The following is a 27,749-nucleotide window of genomic DNA, read 5'->3' as shown; positions in this document are numbered from 1 at the left end:
CCTCGATTAAGTAATAATCGATAAAGTAATATCCTCATTAAAATAATATTTTTTCCTGGCCCCAACATAAGTACATAGTGTATTTTTATTCTCGATAATGTAATTCTTTTTGTTGGTCTAAACGTTATTATTTTAAAGAAGTTTAACTGTACTATACAACATCACGTTAATCACTGATTTCTAACAACTAAATTCCAACAGCTAGTCAAGTCGCCTTAATCTGTGCTTAGATCTGTTGGTTGAACTAATGGCTTCTCACAGCTCTCAAACTACACTCTCTTCTGCCTCTAATGCAACATCTGCAGCTAAATGGGACGTTTTCTTGAGCTTCCATGGCAAGGACACTCGCTATAAGTTTACGAGTCATTTGTACTCTGCCCTCGACCGTCACGGACTCCGAACATTCAAAGATGATCCTGAGCTACGCTGCTTACACAGTGGTGAAGTCATATCAGATGCATTGCTTCAAGCTATTCAGGATTCCAGGTCTTACGTTGTGGTCTTGTCTCAAAATTATGCTTCTTCGCATTGGTGCCTTGACGAGCTGGCGGAGATATACAAGTGTCACAAAATATTTTCGAGATGGGTTATTCCTGTGTTTTACAACATTGATCCGTCTGTTGTGCGATACCAAACTGGACGTTTCAAAGAAGCTTTTGAAAACCATGAAATTCGGTTTTCAATGGAAAAAGTCAAGAAGTGGAGGCTTACACTAAATGGAGTTGCTAATTTATCAGGACAACATGTAACTGAATGCAGGTGATACATTCATAGTTATTTATAAAATTCTTGAATATATTTATATAAAGGAATGCTTTGGTATAAATATAGGTTACTATATCAAACTGGCCGATGTTCTCGTCAAAAACTATCGAGTGACCATTCGATCTTCGCAGGACTCAGTTAAGCCACTGTAATCATTATATATCTATCATTCCGTTAGATCTTAAAACAATTATCAATAAAAAAGTTAATAAACATATGATCTGCTTGCTACAATTTTCGGTTATATATATTTCATTGTAATCTTCAGTTCTAGTACCATGAGCAGCAGGATGTTGAGGTCCGAAGTTCGAAGTGAAATTTTTGATTTGCTCGTTCCTGGTCCTTGATTCTTTTCTGATCGACAAGTATAGATCATGTTCATGGATTAACGAAAATGTGCAAAAGTTCTATTTGCCTTTGCTATTCTATGAGTCTCTTCCTTTTTGCGTATGGCATCGCCACTTACATTTTGTAATCCATGTGACTAGTTATTTTTTGTAATTCATGTGACTCGCACATTATTTGCCGATCATCTGCCGATTAGGATTACATTAAGTATTTTGTTAATTATTTTCAAGATTACCATAATGATATATATAGTGATTCTAATGACTAAAATGAGTCCACGCGGAGATCCGGGTAATTAGTTGATAATTTTTTAGGAGAACGGTGTGCATTTTAATATAAAACACCATAAATTAGAGCATATTTATTATTAAAAAAAAAGGCCCTGTTTATTAAAGAAAATGTGTTGCAATTTGCATTGCAGGTATGAATCTGATATTATCGATGAAATTGTTGATGAGATTCTACTTCAAATAGATACCAAGACTTTAAATGTAGCCAAATATCCGGTTGGGTTGGATACTAGTGTTGAACACATAACAACATTGTTGAGCAGTGGCACAAGTGGTGTCATTAGGTTTGGTATATATGGTATGGGCGGAGTGGGTAAAACAACTCTTGCCAAAGCTCTCTACAATCAACTCGTGCGAGAAGGAAGCTTTAAGGGCAGCAGCTTCCTCGCAAACTGTAGAGAGGTTTCGGGGACAGCAAAAGGCCTAGAATCCTTACAACAGCAACTTATCAATGATATTCTTAGAAGTAAGAATACTGTTCGTGTTGATAATGTTGATAGTGGAATTAGGTTGATAGGAGTGAACATTTGCTCAACAAAAGTTCTGGTTGTTATTGATGATTTAGACCACCTTGAACAATTTGAATCTCTGGTAGGTCAATTTGCTTCTGGGAGTGTAGTCATCGTAACTACAAGAGATGAAGAGCTGCTGGATAAAATTGATGTAGAACCAATTTATAGGTACAGGGTAAATGAGCTGGATCCTGATCAGTCACTGGCTCTATTCAACCAACATGCATTTGGAAAGGCTAAACCAAACAGCAGCTTTTTGGTATTGGCTAAAGAAATTGTATCCCATGCTGGTGGGCTCCCCTTGGCGCTCCAGGTTTTTGGCTCATCTTTGTATAAGCGATCTGAGGCAGGATGGAAATCATTCACGGAGAAACTGCAACGAATGCCTGACAACCGTATACAGCAAAGACTTGTGAATTGCTTAGATGCTTTGGAATCCGATGATCCGATGCTGAAGAATATATTCCTTGACATTGCTTGCTTTTTAACTGGATTTGAAAAAAAGGAGGCACTTAAAATGTTGGAAACTTATTATTCTGATGCAGATTATTACATTGGAATTTTGGAAAAAAGATGTTTACTGACTATAGATGATAGCAATAAGTTGAGAATGCATGATCTGCTTCGGGAGATGGGAAGGGAAGTTTCACGTAACAAATCAACTAATGAACCTGGAAAGCATAGTAGATTGTGGGCATTAGAAGATATCTGCGATGTGTTGGAGAAGTACAAGGTAGTTACAATATATTCTTATCAGAAAATGCTTTCCAATGAAGCTAATGGTTTTTTATAACTCTGAATAACACAAAATCAATCATCAATTTTTCTTCTTATATATATATGCATCTCAATTGCTCATACTATGAATCATTTATTCAAGTGGCATCTCCTTTCTTACATTTATCTAGAAAACATTGGTCGCTAACTTTTGTTGTTGATATGTATATGTGTGTCAGGGAACAGAAGTGATAGAAGGTATGATCCCTCGCAATTTAGGGAAACCAAATGCACTTAACAGAATATCATTCACTACTGAAACATTCAAAAGGATGGGTAGCTTAAGATTTCTCCTCCTCAGAGATGTGAACATCACTGGAAGCTTTGAACAGACATTGGAAGATTTGAGGTGGCTTACGTGGAATGGGTGTACTTTTCAGAGTTTTCCCTCTGAATTTTTCCCGCAGAGACTTGCTTTCCTTGCGTTGCCTTGTAGCAAATTGAGAACAATGCAGGGGCTAAACAAGGTAGGCTACTCTTCGGTGCATGTGTATTTAACAACTTATGTAATAAAGACAAAATTTGACTTATTTCTGGTTTTACAGGTCTTTTTAAATGTGAAGGATCTAGATATGTCAAGATCTCTAGATTTAACGACAACTCCAGACTTCACCAAATTACCTTGTCTTGAAACTCTGGATCTTCATGGTTGTAGAAGCTTGGAGGACATCCATACATCAATTGGAATATTGTTGAAGCTCGTTTCGTTGAACTTGTCTGGTTGTGTGAAGCTAAAAAGTCTTCCAGACACCGTCTGCAACTTGAGTGCATTGGAAGTGTTATATCTTGATAGTTGCAAGAGCCTAAAAGCACTGCCTAAGGAGGTCGGGAACATCAAATCCTTAAAAGATCTCATAGCGTCTAATTTAACTGTTTCTGAATTACCAGATTCTATTGGACGTCTTAGTAAGCTAGTACGCCTACTTTCAGCAGGTAACAAGAACCTTAAAGCTCTTCCAGACACCATCTGCAACTTGAGAGCATTAGAATTTCTAGATATCGATTATTGCAGTAGTTTGACAGCATTTCCTATAGAACTGGGGAAAATGGAATCCCTGAAACAGCTGCGTATGAAAGGACTGGCTGTGTCTGAAATACCAAATTCGATCCAGCGTTTACATGAGCTTGTTGACCTCTACTTGTCTGACAACCAGAATCTCAGAAAAATTCCAGGCAGCATTTGCCGCTTGAGATCACTGAAGAGACTATATATTTCTGGATGCAAGAGACTAGAAATATCACCCGAAAAATTTGGTCATCTTACAATATTTGAGTATGGTGGTAGATCTCCGTATAAAGTTGAGACTCGTGTAACGTTTGAAAAGAGTGACTCTGGATGGGACCAGAATATTGAGATCAAGCCAGGCATATATGGTGAGAACCACGCAGACAATATAATTCGTGAACACGTTTCAGGTTGCAAGACCGTGTAATTTAAGTGGGAATGCTGTCACTGGCCTATCATGATTCATGGGGGGTATTGGTCGTCTATTTTGTACCAGGTGTGCTCTATCGTTTGGAGTCTGAGATTAAATATTTGCTTTAAAGTGCGGGAGTTTGGGATCAAAGCTTGGGTTGTAAACTTGTAGTTCAGTCGGCATCAGTATACTTTTGCCAAAAATCGAAAAGGACTGCCACTATTATCTGTTAGTGCAGTTAGCATGGCTAAAGAGCAAGCGATTCACCCTTTTCTAATCTGGTCAAAGTTAACATTGATGGAGAATTTTCCAGCAGGAAAGGAGGTTTGGAGTTGAGTACTTGAGTTCTAACTTCTAAGGCCTTACTCCCGAGTTTTTTTGGGAGAGTAAGCAAGTAAATGTAATCTCATTTTTGGAGTGAAACTATTCTATATTTGTACTTGTATTTGCTTCCGTCCCTTTAAAAAACTCTAAGCACCAAAAAGTGAAAGTTAGATAATTTTACCTACTCTTTACTTGATTTCCTTCTGGTTTAAAAATCGGAAGCAGGTGTTAGCTCAACAGGAGTTTTGAATTAGGTCAAAAAAGTGCTTATTATTTTAAATATTTTTTATTTATATTTGAGAAGTTAATTATAAACCAAAAATAATTTGTAATTTATGTGTTTGAATATTATTTTTTTATATCTATAATTTATGAGGTATAAAAATTATTAATATATTAAAAATATATATATTGTATTTTGTAATGATTTATACATTTTAATAAAGACAAAATTGAAAAATAAAAATAAACCGCTAAAAATTAAAATTTACAACTATGAATTACGAATTGGAAATTAATTTACAAATTCCTTAAATAAATAAATAATTTAAATATTCCTGACTTACATCGTGGCGCGCTACTAGACAGCCCCAATATATCGATGGCAAAAGTTGAGGCCACACATTTTACAAAACCAAAAGGAGAGAGTTTAGATAACGAGCCACTCATTTTACACCGAACTTTATTAACAAGTCAAGCAACCAGAAGTCCTTAAGTCATTCATCGCTGATTTATAAATCCCTGTAACATCGCTGATTCAGGATCCGTTGGAGTAAATCAATGGCTTCCACGAGTTCTCAAACTCCATCCTCCTCTGCTCCAAACTCAACTCCTCGATGGGATGTTTTCTTGAGCTTCCGCGGTCTAGACACTCGACATAACTTCACAAGTCATTTGTATGCTGCCCTTGATCGTCACGGAGTTGGAACATTCAAAGATGACCCTGAGCTACGCAGCGGGGAAGTTATTTCAGATGCTCTGCTCATGGCTATAAGGAAATCACGGTCTTACATTGTAGTCTTCTCCGAAAACTATGCTTCTTCGCCTTGGTGCCTTGACGAGCTCGTAGAGATAAATAATTGTCGCGAGACGTTTTCGAGATTGGTTGTTCCTGTGTTTTACAACATTGATCCAAAAGATGTGCGACACCAAACGGGGAGTTTTAAAGATGCATTTAAAAAACATGAGATTCGGTTTTCGGGGGATGTGGAGAAAGTTAACAAGTGGAGACTTGCACTAACAGAAGTGGCCAACTTGTCTGGAAAACATGTGTCTGAAAACAGGTAACATCTTGTCCTTGTCAAATAAATTTAGTGCTAATTACTCTCGATGATGCTGAGTAAGTACTACTAAAGCTTAGATCATCTCATTTTCTCGATTCTCCCCCTCCCTCTCTCTCTTCTTCTCTCTCGCTCTCTCCTCTCTCTCTCTTTATCTCTCTCGTCTCTCTCTTCGGCTCTTCCCCCCTCTCTCCCTCTCCCTCACACATCACAAATGTATAATTCACAAGTACCTATGAACTAAGACCACACAATTCAACTAAATGAGCAACTAAACAACGATCATAAACTGCAATCCGGGACTGCCGGAGGCGAGATTGAGACTCACTGGCCCTTCTTCCGGTGAGATGTCCGGCAACTTTTCCGGCAACATCAGCGGGATGTGGATGTTGGCTAGTGCTATACGCAGGTTCTTGTTTAAGGTAAACAATTCCTATCAAATTTAATACAAATCCGCGTAACAGTAATCAATAAGACTATTTTCTCCAATTTTCAATCCGTATAATTTCAATTGTCTTATTGTGGGCTATATAGTTTAGATTTGTTGTATCCTTTATCTGATAATGCTAATGGTATTCAAGAATATTGCTGATGCCGTCAGTTATCTCCAATTGCGGGTAGTTTTATATATTTAAGCCTACTCTTTTGGTTGATGAATAGTCCATGGATATTCGCTGTAGGATTTAGTCGCATAGTTATTACGTATCGCTTTCAAATTGTGCATAGTTGGTGTTAATGTTGCTCAATTCTGGTCTTAAGTTTGACAGTGTAAAATTTCAACTTTGAATACTTTTTATTTTTAACTTAGGTTGTATTGGCCATGATAGTGTTAGTTTTATACCTGACAGCCAGACACTTACTAGTCTAGGGCTGACTTGTTGATTAGTATAAGAGTATCTCACTGATCTGTATCTCTCAGTTTTTCAACCCATCTAAGGAATTATGGTACTCTTCAGACAGTTTGGATAAGTGCTTTTTGTGTAGGTGTTTTTATCAATACTAGTATAGATTAGTAGAGTCAATTTTGATGTTTTTGGTTCCAATAGATAAGTGTGCTAGGTCTTATTGCATTATAGTTTATTTGGTGGGCTTATTAACAACAGGCCAGTAATATGTACCATGATTTATAATTTTCATGGGGGCCAGTATGGATGGCTTTGTTTTTGGTACCTTTAAGGGTTTGTTGGCACCTCGGGTGGCTTATGTATGGTGGATTCCATTAAACTTTTTAAGTCTTTGGACGGAATGGATAAACAACTGAAGGACAAGTCTTCTCATACGTTTTTAATAAAACAAAAACAAATTGGGGAATTTGTAGTCCATCTATGAAGTCAAATATCACTAATTAACTAAAAACTTGAGCTCCAAATTGTAAAGAAAAGAGATATATTCATAATTCACTATTAAAGGAATGAAGAGGTTCAGATCTTGCTGCAGACTATAGAAGGAAAGTCTATACAAAGTTTGAATTTTATATTTTGGCATATTAGGCATAAAGACCTCTTTTAATCAGGAAGAATACAGTGAATTGATTTTAATGTTAAGCTGAAATCAAGGACCAATTAAGAGAGCTAGTCAAAATACTGGAAACTTTTAATTTAATATAATTGATGGTAGTTTAATGACTACATTTATTTAGTTACCTAATCAGAACCTAAAATTCAGAAATAACAAAGGGTACTTTTGAATCCAGGAGTATACACAAAGTTTGAATAAACATAACAATAAAATAATTTGGGCGGGGAACAAGGAACTGTTCGGGGAATATAAAAGGAATAGGTTATTTAAATCATTTATAATGAAAGAGAAGTAAGTTGGATCACGATAATGTAAGCAGGAATGGCTAGTGAGTTTCAACGATAATTTGCAAATGTCACTGGTTATACTTGCTTAATTAATAGCTAAAGTTTTTATCTAAAATGTATGAAATGATTAGCAGAGCCTCTGTACACCATATAAAAATTTAACTGAGACGGGCTATTGTGTCACGAGTGAATTGGAGTATTTTAAGACCAGGGAGCTTTATAGGAAGTTTAATATTTTTGAAAAATACACTATGGTCTCATTTTTTTGTACTAAGACCTTGTCTTAGTACTTTGTAAGCTGACTGCAATTTTGTTTTTACTTTCATCGGTTTATTTCAAATACAAAAATGCAGACTGAGTGAATAAAGATCCAATTAGTGGTTAGAGGTTTAAACCAAAGGATTTCCTTTGGTTTAGACCTCTGTCCTCAATTTGTTTAAAATCTGCATTATTTTCCTTTTGTTAGCTTGCCTTATTATATATCACGAGCATTGTTTTTTAAATAATAGTTCTGTTCGTCGGTAATTATGGAGATTCTTGTTTGTAAGTTGTTATATCTATATCCTTTTGATATGACACTCTGTGTTTTGTTTCAGGTTGCCTAGAAGAAAGGTGTTTTCTTATCAAACATTAAAGTTTTATTATCTAAATGTCCCCGGTCATCTAGCATGTCCGATGGTTAGATGATAAGCTTTCTTGAATGAAAGAAACTCCTCGGTCAAGATCTTGCCGAATCTGCTCGTTGAGATTTATTCTCATTTTCAAAAAAAAAAAAAAAAGCTTAGATCATCTCGGAGAGATATATTCTAAACTATAATTTTAGGGAATATGCTACCCTCCAACAGAGTCTTGGCCATTCCATAAAAAGTTAGGACTTCTCTTTCATTCGTCGTTTATTGATAATGGCTAACAATTTCTCATTTTGTTTTCAATATTTAAATATTCACTTCCCATTCCCATATTTTTTACATTAGTTCATTACTAATAGATTTTGAATTTAATATTATAATAATGATAGAGAACACAAATAGGGAAAGTTGTGGCTTCGTGGGAGTTGTCATTCAGTATCCTAATTTATTAGGAATTGAATTGTATTATATCGTCGTATAGTATAGTTTATAAGTTTTTTTATGTGAAATAAAAGGCAAAGTTTACCAGGAGGAAAATATTTGGTCCTATGAAATTATAACGAAAGCAAATTGGGACAAGGGTTCGAACATTAAATAGTTACCACAGTTACTAAAATAACTTATTCTTTCGTACCAGATATAATATTTGGTTTAGTAATCTAGTCATATTCAGAGGGGTGTATTGGATTGGGATTTTAAAGATTTTTTTGCATTCATGAAATCTGAGGGTATTCGATTAGGATGGTTTGAAATCCATTAAAATCTTGAGGTATTCAATTGGGATTTTAAATTATGCTTTAAAATCCGATGGTATTCAATTGGGATTGTTTAAAATTCATTAAAATATGATGGTATTCAAATGCTGATAGATTTTTTTTCATTTCATAAAATGATGGATTTTGTGGCATTCTTCCGTGTATTTTAAGTTTTTTGAAATCCCATCAAAATCAATAGGATTTTGAAGCATTGTACCTAAATCCCATCAACTCTGCGACATTTTATCAAGAATCCGCACAAAATCAAAATCCCATACAATCCATTAAAATCCATAGACTAAAAACAATCCATTAAAATCCCAATCGAATACACCCCGTCAGTTCTGCATATATATATTAACAATAAAGGTTATAATAAGAGTATGGCATCACAGGTCTGAAGCTGATATGGTCACTGAAATTGTTGATGAGGTCCTGCTCAAAATAGATCCCAAGACTTTAGATGTAGCCAAATATCCAGTTGGGTTGGATTCTTGTGTTAAAGAGATAACAAAGTTGTTGAGCAGTGGCACAGAAGGTGTCATCAGGTTTGGTATATACGGTATGGCTGGAGTGGGCAAAACGACTCTTGCCAAAGCTCTTTATAATCAACTCTTGCTAGGAGGAAGTTTTAAGGAAAGCTGCTTCCTCGTGAACTGTAGGGAGGTTTGTCAGACAACACAAGGCCTTGCATCTCTACAACAAAAACTTCTGAATGATATTCTCACAAGTAAGAATCCTGTTAAGGTTGACAACGTTGACAAAGGAATTAAGTGGATACGAGCTAGACTACTTTACACTAAAGTTCTGGTTGCTATTGATGATTTAGACCATCGTAAACAATTTGAATATTTGGTAGGGCCATTTGCTTCTGGGAGTGTTGTTATCATAACTACAAGGGATGAAGAGATGCTGGATAAAATTGGTGTAGAACCCAGATATCGATACAGGGTATATGAGCTGGATGATGACAAGTCACTGACTCTATTTAACCATCATGCATTTGGTAATGCTGTACCAAACAGCAGTTTTATGGTAATGACTAAAGAAATACTAGGTCGTGCTGGTGGACTTCCCTTGGCTCTCGAGGTTTTTGGCTCGTATTTGTATACGAGACCCGAGGTGGGGTGGAAATCATTCGTCAAGAAATTGCAGCAAATCCCTGACAGCACTATACAGCAAAGACTTTTAATTTGCTTGGATGCCCTTGAATCAGATGATCCTATGCTGAAGGAAATATTCCTTGACATTGCTTGTTTTTTAGTCGGATTAGGAATGAGAAGTGTTGTAGAATTATTGAAAACTTATTATTCTGATGTAGATTATAAGATCGGTATTCTAAAGAAAAGGTGTTTACTAACGGTTGATGATAGCAATAAGTTAAGAATGCATGATCTGCTTCTGGATATGGGTAGAGATGTTTCACGTAACAACTCTCCTAAGCAACCCGAAAAGCATAGTAGATTGTGGGCAGTAGAAGATATCCACGATGTGTTGAAGAAGCACAAGGTAATTTCAACATATGGTTATTGGAGAATGCTTTCAAATGAAGCTAATGATATCTGTTTTAACTTTAAATTACAAAAAATTTACTCATTAACTTTTCTTTCTATAAATGTATGTATATAAAATCTCTCATACAATTAAACATTTGATCAAGAGCTTAGTTTATTTGATACACAATGATCATCAACTTTTTCTTACTGATATATGTGTCAGGGAACAGAAGTGATTGAATGCATCATCCCTTGTGATATTGAGCAGGGAGATTCACTCAACAGAGTACCATTCAAAATCAGTACTGAAACATTCAAAAGAATGGTTAACTTAAGATTTCTATTCCTCACAGATGTGGACATCATTGGAAGCTTTGAACAGACATTTGAAGATTTGAGGTGGCTGTTATGGGATGAGTGTCCTTTAACGGAGTTCCCTTCAGATTTTTACCCGCAAAAACTTGTTTCCCTTGCGTTACCTGAAAGCAAAATGAGAACAATGTGGGGGCTAAACAAGGTAGGTACTTTGATATGTTTCTTGCAGATATGTGATCTCACAAATTATATATATATATATATAATAAAGCCTAATCTGATATATCCTTGGGTTTTCAGGTTTTTGAAAATTTGAAGGATCTAGACATGTCACATTCTTGTGATTTAACTGCAACTCCAGACTTCACCAGATTACCTTGTCTTGAAACTTTAAAACTTATGAATTGTAAAAGCTTGGAGGAAGTCCATATATCAGTTGGGACTTTGGGGAAGCTTGTTTGCTTAAGTTTGCCAGGTTGTGTGAAACTAAAAAGACTTCCGCACACCCTTTGCAACTTGAGTGCATTGAAAGTTCTAGATATTAATATTTGCGAGAGCCTGGAAGCATTGCCTGTAGAATTGGGGAACATCAAATCCCTGGAAGAATTCATAGCGTCTGGTTTAAGTAGTGTTTCAATATTACCAGATTCGATCGGACGTCTCAGCAATCTGGTTATGTTGTCTTTAAGAGAGAACGGGAACCTTGAAACTCTTCCGGACACCATTTGCAACTTAAGTGCATTAAAAGTTCTAAATATCGATAATTGTACTGGTCTGAGGGCATTGCCTAAAGAATTGGGAAAGATGGAATCCCTAAAACACCTGTCTATGAGCGGACTTAACCTGTCTGAAATACCAAATTCAATCGGGAATTTACATGAGCTTGTAGTCCTGCTCTTGAGTGACAACGAGAACCTCAGAAATCTTCCACACAGCATTTGCAGCTTGAGATCACTGGAGGCTCTATATATTTCTGGATGCAAAAAACTGGATATATTACCGGAAAATTTTGGTGATCTTACAAAGTCAGAGGAGCTATATGATGAGTATGCATGGATTAAATATTGTGAATCTGGTTACTACAGCAATTATTTCAAACCTATGCCATTATTTTATGCTGGTATGCGGGAGCTATATAGTGAAACCGAGCCATGTTGCATCATCATCTAAGTTGGAAAAATTGAACTTAAGTGGAAATGCTCTTACTGCCCTGCCATGCAGAATAGGTCAGCTCTCAAACCTGATAAATCTGGAAAAAGAAAAATCTCTAATCTGCTGTCCATTTCTGGAACTTCCTCTAACCTGAAATTTAACATATTTGAATAAATTGGACCATACTAATTGCATCAATTTGAGAGAGATTTAGAGCTCATGCGATGTACTCAAATGGAGAGTTTCTTTCAGATCTTTGGTTCGTCTTGTGATTATTATAAATAAAACATGTATTTCCTATATTAGGCACTATGTGCCATAAATGAGGCTGTCAGTTTTTCTATATATCGATTTTAGATAGTTAGAATATGATGAATATTTGAATCTGAGAAAAATGTCCCTAAATACAATTACCAAAAATGACATGCTTTCAAATTTTACAACAAATCATGTTTATATTATACTTTCTTGTATTTTGATTAAAAAAATTAGTAATCACAGGTTCCTAGAAGTACGTGTGTGTGTGTGTGTATATATATATATATATATATATATATATATATATGTCGATTTGCTCCCTTCTCTGATTTGTTATATTTTTTGTTGCAGGTGTGTTCTAGCTATAGGTAGCCTTTACAAAATTATTCTGCAGAAGTTTCACATCTGTTTAGTCAGTCAAGTCATAACAAAGGGTCAATAATTTCTGTAAATTTGCAGCCAGATGTGTCGTACAATTTCTTGGCTTAAAGCCAAGATCCATGAATTCATAGGATATTCTGCTAAAAATACCACATTCGCTTTTATGTGAAACAGTGGAAGGACTAAGTTTAGAGTAAAATCCTCAAATGATCCTTGGTAAGAGTACCAAGATCAATCTTCTTATTTGGAAATGCAACTGAAGTAGAATCAAATTGAGAAATATGTGGGATGCTTCTACTGTACTACAAGATCAGAGAAGCTGCCGTTTCCAGTTATGTCATGGTATATAAACTAACTAATGGATAGACCAGCCGTAAATATCTATATTATTATTGAGATGTAAAAATGTCTCCAAGAGTGCTTCATAACTGGATAAAAATCTTCTTTGTTATCTGATTTTATATATAGAGCAAATAGCTGTCAGTTGTCCATATACAAATAGTAGATTAAGTATAATTGTATGAACTCCAAGTAACCATTCTTTTTGAAGTTATTAGTTTTTGTTAGCTCATCATTTGTAGTGTCCCTGCGGTGATATAGATGAAATTGTCTAGTTAGCTGGCGAAATAAGAAAATGAGGTTAAATTAATCTGTTATATAATTTTGGAACTGAATTGTAACAGCAAGAACTACAGCATTTCTGGTTCTTTTTATTCAGTAGTGTTTTATCACTCAAATGCTAAATAATACTGCAAGTCTGCAATATATATGGCAGGTAAAAAAATTGACATAGATCTTGTGGAAAAATCAGTTGAAGAAAACAAAAATACCAATGGCTACGAATCTCCAGACTCTGCGACCTGACCCTCACTGGCGCTCATGCTCTGTTGCTGATAAATCTTTGCTTGATTTGCCTTTGTCCTAACAATTTCTGTTAATCCTTGGAGTAGCTCAAAATGGAGCAAGTCCTGATTGAGTAAAGCAGCCTGGCACTCCACGTTGCCTTGTAGCAATAAACGTCGAATATTGGAACTTTGTAAGGTCAGTACAGAGATTTACACTGAAGTATCTATTGCAATCTAGTAATACTTTACTTCTCTTGCTGAAAAGAGAATATTCGAGACTCCTTCTAACTTTTGTAATTGACCATTACAAAAAAAAAATTCTGTGAAATTAGTTTGAGCAGGTATTCCAATTTGAAGGTTAAATTTAAGCTCGTTTTGTTCTAGAATATATGCGAGTTGTGATCACTTACTGAAGAGTATACGTGCTAGATGGTGTGATTACTTGTACCGCGCACATAGAGAATTCTTAATGCAGTAGTCCATGCCACACTTTATATCACTAGGCTGAAACCTCCTGGTTGCACCCCCACAGGATTATTCACTGGGCCGATGGTTGGTATTGTCTGGAAATTATGCCTCTGTTGTGAGACACCAGAGTGGAAGTTTCACAGCTGCATTTAAAAAACATGAAGCTCGGTTTTCTGCGGAAATGGAGGAAGCCAAGAAGTGGCGTCTAAGTTCTAACACTAACAGAAGTTGCCAACTTTTCAGGAAAACATGTATCTCAAAACAGGTGATTACACTGAAATGATATTTGGTTAAAGTACCTTATCATTCTCAATAAAAAACTGCATATATATTATTTACAATTATAGTCTCTATGTTATAATCAAAAGTATTTCATTGCAAGTCTGAAGCTGATCTTATCAGTCAAATTGTTGATGAGATTTCACTCGAAATAGATCTCAAGACTTTAGATGTGGCCAAATATCCGGTTGGGTTAGAATCTCGTGTTATAGACATTACAGCCTTACTGAGCAGTGGCACAGAAAATGTCATTATGATTGGCATATATGGTGCCTGTTGGGCACACCCACTCCCTGCTTTTTCATGTCTTCTGCTCCTTTTTCAAACCATTTACTAATCATTTGTAATGTCTTAATTTATTTCTTTAATTCACTTATTTACTTTAAGCAAGAATCACATCTTTTTTAAAATTAGTCAAACAGCCTGGAGCGAGTAAAACAACTCTTGCCACAGCTCGTTTTAATCAACTCTACTTATAGTTGAGCTTGGGTGCCTTGGGATTGGAAGATCATGTGTTAAAAAAAAAATGTTTCTTGACATTTCTTGTTTTTTTATCAAAAAAAGGAAACAAGAGACGTTTGAAATATTGAAAGCAAATTATTATATATTTTATATTATACGTAAGAGATCGACCAAAAAGACTAACTTGAATACTCTCAAAGATCTTTCCTATAATCGAAAATATCGGAAAATATATTTTTATTCCCAACACGATTGTAAAAATTGGAAACAAAAAATAACTGGTTGACCAACTAATACAAGTGAATTTATCAAAAAATTTTAAATAAATATGAAAATTTTAATCAAATTAGAATAAAATTAATTAAAAAATTTTAATCACAGTTCTCGTTTAAAAATGTTTTTCATTTTCGATAAATAAATATCATTCGGAAAAGTTACTGCAGCTGAGAAAAGGGAGTACAGTATACTCATTTCCCTCGTTTTAATGCGGCTTTGTGTGTGTCTATATATATATATAGGGAGAGAGACAGCGCGCGGGAGAGAGGGAGAGAGAGAACGCGAGGGAGGAGAGAGAGAGAGAGAGAGAAAGAGAGAACGCGAGGGAGAGAGAGAGGGAGCGCGAGGGAGAGAGGAGTAGCTAGGGTTTATTCGATGTCGAAGAAAGAAGGCTTAGTTCTACTCAATTCCGGAAACAACATTATACTTGCAGGTAATCATTCTATATTTGTTATTCTTCATCCTGAAGATATTAGATGTTCTTCATATTGTATGTTATCATATTTTCACATTGCAAATTACACTAACAGTATTGAAATCGAATTGTTGTTTTCTGTTTCCTATCCTGTTACATATTTAATTGTTTTTAGGATTTCATAGAGTTTTCAATATGATTGATTATGCTGCTTATAATTACGCTTTGATGTTGCGTTTCAATTGTTGCGTTCTCGGCTCCTTTTTTTTCGTGTTTGTAGTACATGATTTTGTTTAGTTTACTAGTGAAGTAGCGTTATTATTTAATCATTGTGCTAGTTTTGATGCATTGAGGTTGTGATCCAACTGTTATTGTTTTCCAGCTGGTCATATCGCGATTATTTATTTGCTCTTTTTTGTTTTTACAATTAATTTGCATTGATTTTGTAATTTTTAGTGCTGCTGATGCTTGTTTGTTGACTACTGTGATAATAATGTGGTGTTTCAAATAGGTGAAAATGAACATATGGTTCAGAGATCAACCGTGGCTTCTCGGAATATGGAGAGGAAAGGTCTTCGTAATATTACAAACCTGCCGCAACAGTTTATGCCATCAATTAGAGATGAGAAATCCAAGCTAAAAGTGGCTTGCACGGAAGAGTGTATCAACAAACTCAAGGTTTTGTGATTTACTGAGCCTGATACTTATGTAAAGGCATAATTGTGATACCTATTCAGCGTTATTATAATTGTTTTCACGTTCAGGAAAATGCGAACTTATTGAACCTACTTGCTGATAAGGAGTATCCTTTGGTGTTCAAATTGATCTATCTTGTTGCGTAAATTTATGTTTGAATAAGTCGACATCTTACTAAAACAGCTAGGATTTCTCATTTTCTTTGTTGTTCTTAACTGTACCATTAGTAAAATAATCGAATTGGATGGAATCGAGTTGCAAAAGCTCAAATCTGAACTGCATCAAGTTCAGCAACAGAATGTTGCACTTGCTCAATCAAACACCCAATTGCTTGCGGTTTGTTTGGATTATGTTCCTCATTTCAATGTCTCTTATGTTCTGTTCTATCCTTTTTTGATCAAAATTTTATTACTTGGTGATGTTAATGTATCTCTCATTCAATAATGCAGGAACTGAATTCACGTAAAGACAGGGTAAGCTTCTAACAGTAATTATTGTTAGATATCTATGTATCCTGACTCTTGCTAGCTGGGGTTTCGTATATGATGTGGGTTTTTTTCAGCTGAAACTGATGCAGCATGAGCTGGGTTGTAAACAGGGATTGCTAGTAGCAAAAAAAGTTGAGTTGGAGGTCAGTTTGCTAGTCTGTCATGATCATCATCTAGGAAACATGATCTGAACTATGTTAATCATATAATGAATGTTATCCAGAAAAATCTATTAATTTCTCTCAGAAAGTGGATCTTATAGTTTTTGCTCATTAGTGTTTGCCAAACAGGTTTTCGGCATCCTATTATATAAGGAAACATTCTTTGTCTTCAGGTAAAGATGCCCAAGTGCAAGAAAACTTCGAAATTTTTAGAAGTAGCTAAAGATGAAGTACCTTGTAGGATAAACAGGAAGCAGCCATCCAAAAGTGTGTGTTATTTCAAATGGTTATCATGTTACATCATAAAATTTTAAATTGCTTGTAATATATTTGTTGATTCATGATTGTAGGTTGGGCCCCTTTTATTGTAAAACAACTTGAAGATAATAGAAATGAAATGAGGTTTGGCTTATAATTACATGCTCTCTTTTCAATGTGTTGGTCACGTTTTTTTTCTCAAAGAATTTTAGAAGGAAAATATGAATGTTTGCAGCATCTTCTTACAGGCTTAGCGTATTAAGCCAGTCTGCAAGTTTTGAATATGAAGACACTAAAAAGGTTGAAGACTTGCTTGAGGTAGACTCGTCTAGGCTTTCCTCAGATCCTCTCAAAGACGATATAACACAAGAGCAGATTATCACTTCAAACTTGGTGGACGAAGAGGATAAGAAATCTTGTAAGAAAAGGTCTGTAAAATCAAGTTTTTTTGCTAAATATAAAATCAAGTTTCGGTCATACTTTTTATCTGTAGTACTATTTTTTGTAAGAAATTTTAGAACAGACTAATTAGTCTGTTATTTCTTCTCAAGCCTCCGAGTCAGAAGGCAATCTGCTAGATTTTATTCTGAAGAATTGAAGTCTGATGATGACATATTTGAGGTCGACACTGCTAGATTTTCTTCAAGTCCTCAAGGCAATGGTCAAAACCAACATGATGATGGCAGATTGGTGTCAACCAACTTAGTGCTAAACCTTGAAAGATTATCTAGTGGAAGGCCGTCACGCCAAGTAACCAACAAGGTCAGCTCCTACAAAGAAGTTCCCCTAAATACGAAGATGCGTAGATCATAGATGAGTATCTAAAGGTGTATTTCTCGTGTTAAAAATATGGAACAAAGTTATCAAAATTGTGTGTGTGTGTGTGTGTGTGTGTGTGTGTGTGTGTGTGTGTGTGTAACTGAACCCAGGGAAGGAAATAGTTTTTGCAGAGAAACTTTTGTGTCGTACATAATAAACATACAAGTTAAATAGCGTGGTAGCTCTAAATGTGTGTTTGCTGTTAGGAGTTCTCTTAAAATCTAAGGCCATGTATTTTTTGAAAGGATTATAATCCCAGGATAACTACAATATTTTCTTTAAATGTAAGGGATTATAATCCCATGGGACTGTATTGTAATCACTTTTTTGATTCACTTTCAAGCGATTATAATACCTTCACTCACAAGTTATTATAATCCCATAGAAATAGACTACAACAATGATTGGGATATGAATTCATGGGATTATAATCCCTTACAATTGAGACAAAGGGTAATAATCCGGGGATTATAATTCCTCGAAACAAACATGGCCTAAGTGTAGAAAACTTTATACAGGAATCTCAGTTCCATCAACAAGCTGCTTGTAATTTAGCATTCATATTTGTTGGCATTTACCACCATGTCAGATAGCGGTAAAAGAAACAAAAAGACTACTTGGTTATACAAGAAAAAATGGCTAAATGTGGACATGTTAATACAAAATTTTAATTGTTCATTAGCACAATTACCGATATAGAGTTCGTGAATTTCGTTGAAGTGATTACTATTGTTGGCATTGCTAATCTATCAGCTTTAGAATATTTAAGAACAGTGATTAGTTGGACTTAGCATGCAGTTTACAACTGGTACATGTTTACAATACATAGAATACTCGAGGTATTGTGTCAAAATTTGCTTCTATAGATTCTAGTTACAAGAGGTTATTGGTTTTGCACCTGATGTATATAGCATGTGTACGTTCTGTTTGCTGTTTGTATGGTCTACAGGGTGTACAAATTGAACACTAACCTTTTGTTATGATACATTGTTAGGGATTGACTGTTGGATTAGCATAAAAATTATGTCCGTGATTGGCCTATCATTTAGTATAGCACAATAGATAGTGAAATGGGGGAGTGGTTTTAATTCATTTCTGATTGACTTTGTGACCTTGTGTTTACTAGGTTGGGGTTTACTCTGTTTGGTTCGTCAAATTTCTGCAAGTTTGCTTAAATAATAATCATTATGTAGTAATGTAGATGAGATAGTATAGCTTCAGGTATACAGGATGCATTCCTCTCTAGTCTCTACTAATCAACTTATTGCATGCTAAAGCTGGAGACTCAGACTTGGGCCTAGAAACAAATCTAGAGGGACGTGTAAAGAAGGATAAACCAGAGGACACTGTATAACGAATGAAAAGGACTAAGAAAGAGCACAACTATAGACTGAAAGCAATCTGTAGTTTAGACATTTTGTGATATATGCTTTACAGATTTGAGTTTTAAGAACCTATAGATCCAGCAGTCCACTTAAATATTATGTAGTTGATCAAATTGTTGTGAACTTCTGAATTCTGATTGAGTTGAAAGGCTCAATTCAGAGGTTAAATGCAAGGTTTTTTAACGTTTGTAGCTTAACATTAGCGAAACTCCTCTGGACCCTTAGCAGAGTTCTCTGGACCCATAGATGCCTAAGAAAAGTATACTGTGTTTTAGAAGTAACTTTAGATTGGGCTTGGAGTGCCGGACTCATATGGGAAATGGGTCTACTTTTAGTTGAGAGATTTAGGTTGTAATATGGTGGTATTGGGCTTCAATATCAACTATAAAACACAGCGTTTTCTATTATCTGCTATCTTTTAAGAACACATACCGGCTCTCTAGGTCCTCTTCATGACCTTTAGGCTTTTAAGTAGAATTTTATAACACATAATTCTTGGCAAGTTGACTTATAGTTAAGTGTCCACACTGGAAAAGTTAATCGCTTAATACTATGAGAATGTTGTTCGAAATATGCTTGACCTGTTTAGTGTTTCGGCCAATTTTACATCTGGTTTTAGTTTCCAGAAGCCGAATACCGGATTCGTGTTCGAGTCCAGCTCCTAGTTGTGTAAGACAGTACAATCCCCTCGAATCATCTTATGGATCAGCACGAAAAATGAAAACGACAGGCTGCATAGAAGCCGAAATAGTTCTCTTCCGAGATCTGTATGAGTCGCATGTGAATGAATAATGTGAGTTTTGTTGCGGCATGATAGCTGGAGGGAAACAGGGAGCTAGATTCTGGTAGAAAGTTGCCCAGTGCTTTACAAGAAGTCATATCTAAGTCCACTATTAAGACCCATATTTAAAATGTAGCTGGATCATGCATGTATAGAACCCTCCAATCATTATGATTTTACAGGAGAAAATACAAAAAATGCATAAGAATCGTGATTATTTTCTTTGTTAGTTTGGTGAGTTAAGACAGGGACTGTCTATAAACGCGTAACTATTGGGCCAAAGAAGATGGCTGAAAGCGAGATTTCAATGTATAAAAAGGTCCAGCACTAACATGACTCTCTAGAAATAAACCACAAATCACATCTTATGATTTCAGAACAGCTAATTGTTGGAAAATCGAGGGTCAGTCATCAACAAGTTGTTTAACATGATCTCTGCGATTAATCCACAAACCACATGAATGAATTATTAGCTGGAAACAGTGTTGTTCTAATACTTGGTATGGATTCCCTTGATGCACACTTGTTCAAATAGTGCTTGACTTGATTTAAGGCCATGTCAAGAAGAGAAATATCTGAAAATAGTTTCTTATGAAAATAATAAGTGAAGCAGCTTATTTTCCTGAAATTCTGATAACATGTGAAGTTATGCAGAATCATAATTTCGCAATTAATGATTAAAATGAGCGGGATTAATATATTAAATAATTATCAATGATGATTATTCGAGATTAGCCCGAAGTTTTAGTCTGAGTTATCATCTTCCTATTTGGTCCTCGCTGATACAAGAATTTTGCGCATATATACTATCGGGACAATCTTTTGATTTAGCTGAATGTTACATTCAAATCTTGTCCCAAATTTTTTTTTTTCAAATAATGTGACAAATAAATGACTGATAATTAGGGGTGAGCAAAACCGAACCGAAACCGAAAAACCGAACCGAACCGTACAATTTCGGTTCGGTTTCATTTTTCTGAAAATTTCGGTTATTTCAGTTTTTCGGTTTGAACCGAAAAGAAGTTCGGTTTGGTTCGGTTTTTGATATAGTATTTCGGTTTAAACCGAAATAACCGAAATTTTTATTAAATCAAAAATAAATATATAATATATTACATATATACAGATAAGATAATCCCAGGAATTAGAATCTAATATCCCACTGGTCAGTTCTCTCATCTCCTGGGCTCTCCGACCCACCCAAACTCTAGCCTCCAACTCTCCATCATGAAACAAATCTGAATCATAGTAACACGAATCTTCTCATCTTCATCTCCTGGAGGCAGTAACTCAAACTCCAAGTTTTGTAACCAGCTGAATAAAAATATAAATTGAGAAAGGTGAAACGTTGTCGTTGCAAGTCAAACTTTAAATGAAGAAGTCAAGTCCAGTAGTGCACAGTCATTTAAGGTGGAAGCATCAATATGGGATCCTGTGCTAATTCGGTTATCTATCCAGCAATAGGAGAAGGACACTTGTCCTTGTGTTTGGCTAAAGAGAGCAAGAGAGCACTAGGGAGAGCAGACTAGAATGTTGCTTGTCTTCTTTTGATTTTTATCCTTCCTGTACTCTCGTTATCCTGTAGCTTTTTCATTTCAATACCAGTAGCTTCTTCTTCTGGTGTTGTTGTTCTTAACTTTCATATTACAAATAACCAAATCAATCTTGCTGTTGCTTACAAGTGGTATCAGAGCCACCGGTCCTCCGCTACTCATGGCTGACGGAACTCGAATCAGGGGTTTAGATGAACGATTGGGTAATCAGGAAACCAAACTGGGTGAGATCTCTGAGGAGCTTAATCGGACCCGATGCGAGCACAACCAGAAGTTTGTGGACATGGATTCCAGGATGGAACGTATAGAGGTTCGAATGGAGAAGGTTGATACTACCTTGGCTGAACTCAAACAACTTATCCTGGGTCTCCACTCAACTCCAAAGGAGGGTGAACACACATCTACAGAGGACACTAATGTTATCAATGGGGGTGTTTCTGTTGGGCAGCATTCCAGATTTGACTCTCGGGTGAGTTCTTCCCAGGTACCTCCCTACACCCCTCATGTTGTCTCCTTTAGTACTGGGTTCACTAACTCTTTATCGGTGCACACTCCTCCTGTGAGTTTTCCCCCACTCACCTCCCAAGGTCCTCTAATCTATTATGCCCCGCCTACGTATAGCACTTCCATACCTGTTCACCCACCGCCACATACCTCCGCTTACTCTTACTTTCCCCATGGTTTTAGCCAGCCTCACTCAAACATCAACACGACTTCATCCACTTGGCAGCCCCCTTACACTCCGCTTAACCAAACATACAACTCACCATTGTACACTTACCCCCAATTTCACAACCATAATTTTAATCCTCCGTTCCCCCCAACTCCTCCCTCACACCCTCCGTTGTTTAATTCAGCCCCTAAAATAGAATTCCCTAAGTTTGATGGGACTGATCCCAAAGGGTGGGTTATTAAAGCTGATCAGTATTTCGAGTTTGTCAATATTGAAGAAGGGAAGAAGGTGAAGATGGCAGGGTTACACTTTGGGGGAAAGGCAAGTATCTGGTACAGGTTTTATCAAACAAGCAAAGGGAATTTTAACTGGAAATCATTTCAAGCAGATGTGGTTTCTCGTTTTGACAATCCAGAGAGTTTGGATGTACAGGAACTATTTAATAAACTCAAACAAAAAGGCACTGTGGCTGATTATGAGGACCAATTTGAAGAGCTGAGGGCTCAAGTTGTTCACAAAACTAAAGGCCTCACTGAAGAATACTTTGTTTCTAGCTTCTTAAGTGGACTGAAAGATCATATCAAAGCTGCTGTTCGCATGTTTCGACCTCAAACTTTGTCTGATGCAGTCTATTTGGCTAAACAGGAGGAAACAAGGTCCACTAAACCATATTCCTTTGCCAACACTAAGTCTTCTGGGCTTAAGACTACGACTCAATCATCTACTGATTACCGAACAAATTTTCCTTCGGCTAGTTCAACAGCCACCAAGCAGATCACTACTCCCACCAACAAGCCAAAATCCATTCTCAGTAGAAAAGAAATTCTGGAGAGGCGAGCCAAGGGCTTGTGTTTTCACTGCGATGAAAAGTATCACCCTGGCCAGGAATGTAAAGCCAGATTGTACGCGTTGGAAGGGGAGTGTTGTGACACTATGGAGCCGGAAGTAATTGGCGTTGTGGAGGACATGGAGACCCTTTTGGTGAATACGGAGACCCCTTGTGAAATCTCTATTAATGCTTTGGCCGGTAGCAATTCTCTGTCTACCATTAGATTGCAGGGTTCTCTAAAAAAACAACAGGTTCATATATTGGTAGACAGTGGCTCTACCCATAGCTTCATCCATACCGGGTTAGTCAAGAAGCTCAAGTTAGTCGAACATATGATGGCTCCTTTACTGGTCTCGGTCGCAGATGGTACCCAAGTGGTGGTAAATTCTGTTTGCTCTAATGTGCAGTATGAAATCCAAGGTCATCAGTTCTCTTCTCATTTGAGACCTTTTTCTTTGGGGGGGGGGGGCAGATATAATTTTAGGTGTGGACTGGTTGAAACAATACAACCCGATCACCTTTGATTACCAAGGGTACAAAATTATTATCAACAAGGAGGGAGCACAAATTCCATTGCAGGGGTTTATACCCAGAAGCACACTGCAGAACATCAGTGGGAACAGCCTCAACAAGTTGTTGAAGTCTAAAGACGGGATTGCTCAGGGTTATATATGTATGCTTGATTCCAGTGCTGCCGCAGTTCCTGACTCTGCTACTTCACGGGTACCAGAACCAATCAAACAGCTGCTAAATAATTACCAAATCATTTTTACAGAACCTCAAGGGATGCCCCCTACTCGATCCCATGATCATAAAATACCATTAGTACAAGGCAGCCAGCCTTTTAATCAAAGAAGTTACAAGGTTCCTTATGTTCAAAAGGCTGAAATTGAGAAGCAAATCAGAGAGATGCTCTCTACAGGCATCATTCAGAAGAGTACAAGTCCATACGCCTCTCCCATCATCTTAGTTAAGAAAAAAGATGGTTCTTGGCGCATGTGTGTTGATTATCGACAGCTTAACAGCCTCACCATTAAAAATAAATATCTGATTCCCTTGATCGATGAACTTCTCGATGAATTGAAAGGAGCAAGTTGGTTTACTAAGCTGGATCTAAGAGCAGGCTACCATCAAATTAGAGTGGCTCCCGAAGACATCTTCAAAACAGCTTTTAGAACGCATCAGGGGTTGTACGAATTCAAGGTGATGCCGTTTGGCCTCACCAACGCTCCAGCTACATTCCAGTCATTGATGAATGATATTTTTGAAGAACAATTGCGAAAGAGTGTCCTTGTTTTCTTTGACGATATTCTAGTCTACAGTGATTCCCTCGATAATCATGTGGCTCATTTGGACGTAGTATTGCAGAAGTTTAAGCAACACAACTTATTGGCTAAGGAAAGCAAGTGCTTGTTTGGACAGCGGCAAATCGAATACTTGGGGCATATCATTTCTAGCCAGGGAGTGTCCACAGATCCTTCTAAGGTACAGGTGATGGTAGATTGGCCCTTACCTAAAAGCATCAAGCAGTTGAGGGGCTTTTTAGGGCTCACGGGGTATTATAGAAGGTTTATAAAGGATTACGGGATTATTAGCAGGCCATTAACAGAGCTACTGAAGAAAAACTCCTTTCACTGGACCGACAACGCAACTGCAGCATTCAATAGGCTCAAACAAGCCATGTCCAGTGCTCCTGTACTTACACTACCAGACTATACCCTTCCCTTTGTTATTGAAACAGATGCTAGTGATGTGGGAATTAGTGCCGTTTTAATGCAGAAGGGGCAACCTCTGGCATTTCTCAGCAAAAGCCTTGCTCCTAAGCATCAAAAGCTGTCCACGTATGAGAAGGAGCTCTTGGCAGTAGTACTAGCTACTCAGAAATGGCATACCTACCTTCAGGGGAATCACTTCTTAATAAAGACTGACCATCAAAGCTTGAAATATTTGCTCGGACAAAAGCTTTCCACATTGATGCAGCAGAAATGGTTGGCCAAGCTTATGGGTTTAGATTATGAAATTGTTTACAAGAAGGGGAAAGAAAATTTGGTGGCTGATGCATTATCAAGGCTCCCTGCAGACAAAGATTCAGCAACTCTTCAAATGATTTCAACTATTCAGCATGGGTGGATTGCTGACGTTATGCGTAGTTATGAAGGAGACGATCAGGTGAAACTAATAATTGAGGGGATAGCCGCAAAATCTGATTCTTATGCTGATTACCAGTATCATAATGGGCTGCTGAAGAGGAATGGTAACATATATGTGGGGATTAATGGTAATATTAGAACACAACTTCTTTGGGAGCTCCATGATAGCCCACAGGGGGGTCATTCTGGCCAAGATGCTACCTACCACAGGTTGGCTCAGTTCTTCTTCTGGCCGCATATGAGGAGGGATGTGAAGGAGTATGTTAACTCTTGTGATATTTGCCAGAGAATAAAGTCAGGAAATAACTTTCCCGGAGGCTTACTGCAGCCTCTTCCCGTGCCAAACCAAATCTGGGAAGATATCTCGTTGGATTTTATAGAGGGCCTTCCCAAATCAGGGGTCACAGATTGCATTCTGGTGGTTATTGATAGATTCACCAAGGTGGGACATTTTCTTCCATTGTCACATCCTTACAGTGCTACCACGGTAGCTCAAATGTTCTTAGACCACATTTACAAGCTACACGGAATGCCCAAATCAATCACTTCAGATAGAGACAAGATTTTTACCAGCCAATTTTGGAAGGAACTATTTAAATTGGCTGGAACCAGATTACAAATAAGCACTTCCTACCATCCACAAACCGACGGCCAAACCGAAAGATTAAACAGGTGTGTGGAGCAATACTTAAGGGGAATGGTAAGTCAGAGACCAAGGCAGTGGGAAAAATGGCTCCCATTGGCGGAGTGGTGGTATAACACCACTTACAATTCTGCTATAAAGCGAAGTCCTTATGAGGCCTTGTATGGGGTTCAGCCTAGACAGCTTTGTTTACCAACTGATCACAGGTCTACAGTCGAGTCTGTGCTCGATTTTCAAATCAATAGAGAGGCTATGAATCAGTTTTTGAAGGAGTCCATCTCTGTGGCTCAGAATAAATATAAGCAGTATGCTGATGCAAAGAGAACAGATACCACGCTGCAGATAGGAGACATGGTTTTTCTGAAGCTACAACCTTACAGGCAGTTGTCGGTTGCCGTACGGAGGTACCTCAAACTTTCACACAAATATTTTGGGCCATATAAAGTCTTAGAAAGAATTGGGGCAGTAGCTTATAAGCTCGAATTGCCGGTCGGAAGTCTAGTCCATCCCGTGTTTCATGTAAGCCTCTTGAAGAAAAAGGTTGGTTCGAAATATGTTGTCACCACTGAGCTGCCTAAGATAGGTACCGAAGGCCAGTTCCTTGTTTATCCGGTCAAGGTTTTGCAGAGGAGAATGGTTAAGAAAAATAACCAAGCTGTAGTTCAATGGCTTATCCAGTGGAGTCACTCTGTTCCCGAAGATGCTAGCTGGGAGGACGCTGCCATGATCCAGGAACAGTTTCCGGAATTCAATTCTTGAGGACAAGAATTTTCTGAAGCGGGATGGTGTGTAACCAGCTGAATAAAAATATAAATTGAGAAAGGTGAAACGTTGTCGTTGCAAGTCAAACTTTAAATGAAGAAGTCAAGTCCAGTAGTGCACAGTCATTTAAGGTGGAAGCATCAATATGGGATCCTGTGCTAATTCGGTTATCTATCCAGCAATAGGAGAAGGACACTTGTCCTTGTGTTTGGCTAAAGAGAGCAAGAGAGCACTAGGGAGAGCAGACTAGAATGTTGCTTGTCTTCTTTTGATTTTTATCCTTCCTGTACTCTCGTTATCCTGTAGCTTCTTCATTTCAATACCAGTAGCTTCTTCTTCTTGTGTTGTTGTTCTTAACTTTCATATTACAAATAACCAAATCAATCTTGCTGTTGCTTACAAGTTTGTATTCTTCATCTCTAATCTAATCTAACTATCTAAGACTAGCTTCTATGTCGTGCAGATGCAGCTTGAAAATCTGAGATGGGAAGCATTTTATTTCTTTTTGAACTTCACTGTACTTTTGTAATATAAATCAGTAGATGCTAGACTGAGTTGTCCTATTTGTTTTAAAAATTTCGGTTTTTTCAAACCGAAACCGAAACCGAACCGAAATAATTCGGTCGGTTCGGTTCGGTCCAAAATAATAATTCGGTTCGGTTCGGTTTCAGAAAAAAATCTTATTCGGTTTTCGGTTTTTTCGGTTCGGTTCGGTTTTGAAACCGAACCGACCGAATGCTCAGCCCTACTGATAATAATTTCATTATTGTTAATGTGAGTGCGACCAATTAAATATTACTCCCTCCGTCTCTTATTACTTTTCCTGTTTGCCTTGGACACGTTTGCCAACACACGTTTTTCATCGTTAATATCTTTAATTTCATATTAATATTAAATTAAAAAACTTTATTGTATTAAAATACTCGTAAATACGAATCCAACAAGATCACTCATGACTATATTTGGTCTTATAAATTTGACGTAAATTAAGCATTTGTCTCATGTTATGAACAGTCCCGACATTTCAAACAAGAAAAGCTTAAAGAAACAGAGGGAGTATCAACTACGATTTAAAAAAAATGTAAATAATTTTTGAGATAACTAGTATTTCTCTTGCGAAAATATTGTGCGATATGCTTTAATTTATAATGGATTCATATTTGTTAAACTGCATATTTTCGTATATAATGTTTAAACTGGGTTTATTAATCAAATTTAAATATTCATTAGTAAATAGCTAATCTTTTACAAGTATACAGTGAGTGTAGGAAGAAAGGGGTCCAGCAAACATGGAAAAATCT

General features: G+C 36.9%; 2 protein-coding genes across 4 annotated transcripts; both read left to right on the top strand.

Moving 5' to 3' along the window:
* The first annotated feature begins 163 nt into the window (after positions 1 to 163).
* Positions 164 to 14,310, top strand: LOC108207581 (uncharacterized). The gene is made up of 10 exons (XM_064086896.1): positions 164 to 759; positions 1,535 to 2,648; positions 2,872 to 3,159; positions 3,238 to 4,121; positions 5,190 to 5,717; positions 9,299 to 10,412; positions 10,623 to 10,916; positions 11,015 to 11,940; positions 12,476 to 12,847; positions 13,281 to 14,310. Exons 1-8 carry the CDS (start codon positions 248 to 250, stop codon positions 11,882 to 11,884), a joined length of 5,604 nt encoding a protein of 1,867 aa, XP_063942966.1. The 5' UTR covers positions 164 to 247; the 3' UTR covers positions 11,885 to 11,940; positions 12,476 to 12,847; positions 13,281 to 14,310.
* A 701-nt stretch (positions 14,311 to 15,011) lies between these two features.
* LOC108206920 (SHUGOSHIN 2) lies at positions 15,012 to 17,861 on the top strand. 3 transcript variants are annotated; one of them, XM_017377352.2, is made up of 10 exons: positions 15,012 to 15,268; positions 15,762 to 15,928; positions 16,015 to 16,052; positions 16,174 to 16,282; positions 16,396 to 16,419; positions 16,509 to 16,577; positions 16,769 to 16,862; positions 16,946 to 16,997; positions 17,102 to 17,281; positions 17,405 to 17,861. In XM_017377352.2, the coding sequence occupies exons 1-10, from the start codon at positions 15,211 to 15,213 to the stop codon at positions 17,664 to 17,666; spliced, it is 1,053 nt and encodes a 350-aa protein (XP_017232841.1). In that variant the 5' UTR covers positions 15,012 to 15,210; the 3' UTR covers positions 17,667 to 17,861. The 3 variants fall into 3 exon arrangements, with proteins under 3 accessions (XP_017232841.1, XP_063943618.1, XP_017232842.1); XM_064087548.1 differs by having other exon boundaries at positions 15,026 to 15,268; positions 16,174 to 16,312; positions 17,102 to 17,271; positions 17,405 to 17,598; XM_017377353.2 differs by having other exon boundaries at positions 15,031 to 15,268; positions 16,174 to 16,312.
* The last annotated feature ends 9,888 nt before the right edge of the window (positions 17,862 to 27,749 follow it).

Source organism: Daucus carota, chromosome 2, assembly GCF_001625215.2.
Source record: "Daucus carota subsp. sativus chromosome 2, DH1 v3.0, whole genome shotgun sequence".
NCBI classification, from domain to species: Eukaryota; Viridiplantae; Streptophyta; class Magnoliopsida; order Apiales; family Apiaceae; genus Daucus; species Daucus carota.
This window is presented reverse-complemented; position numbering and strand designations above follow the sequence as displayed.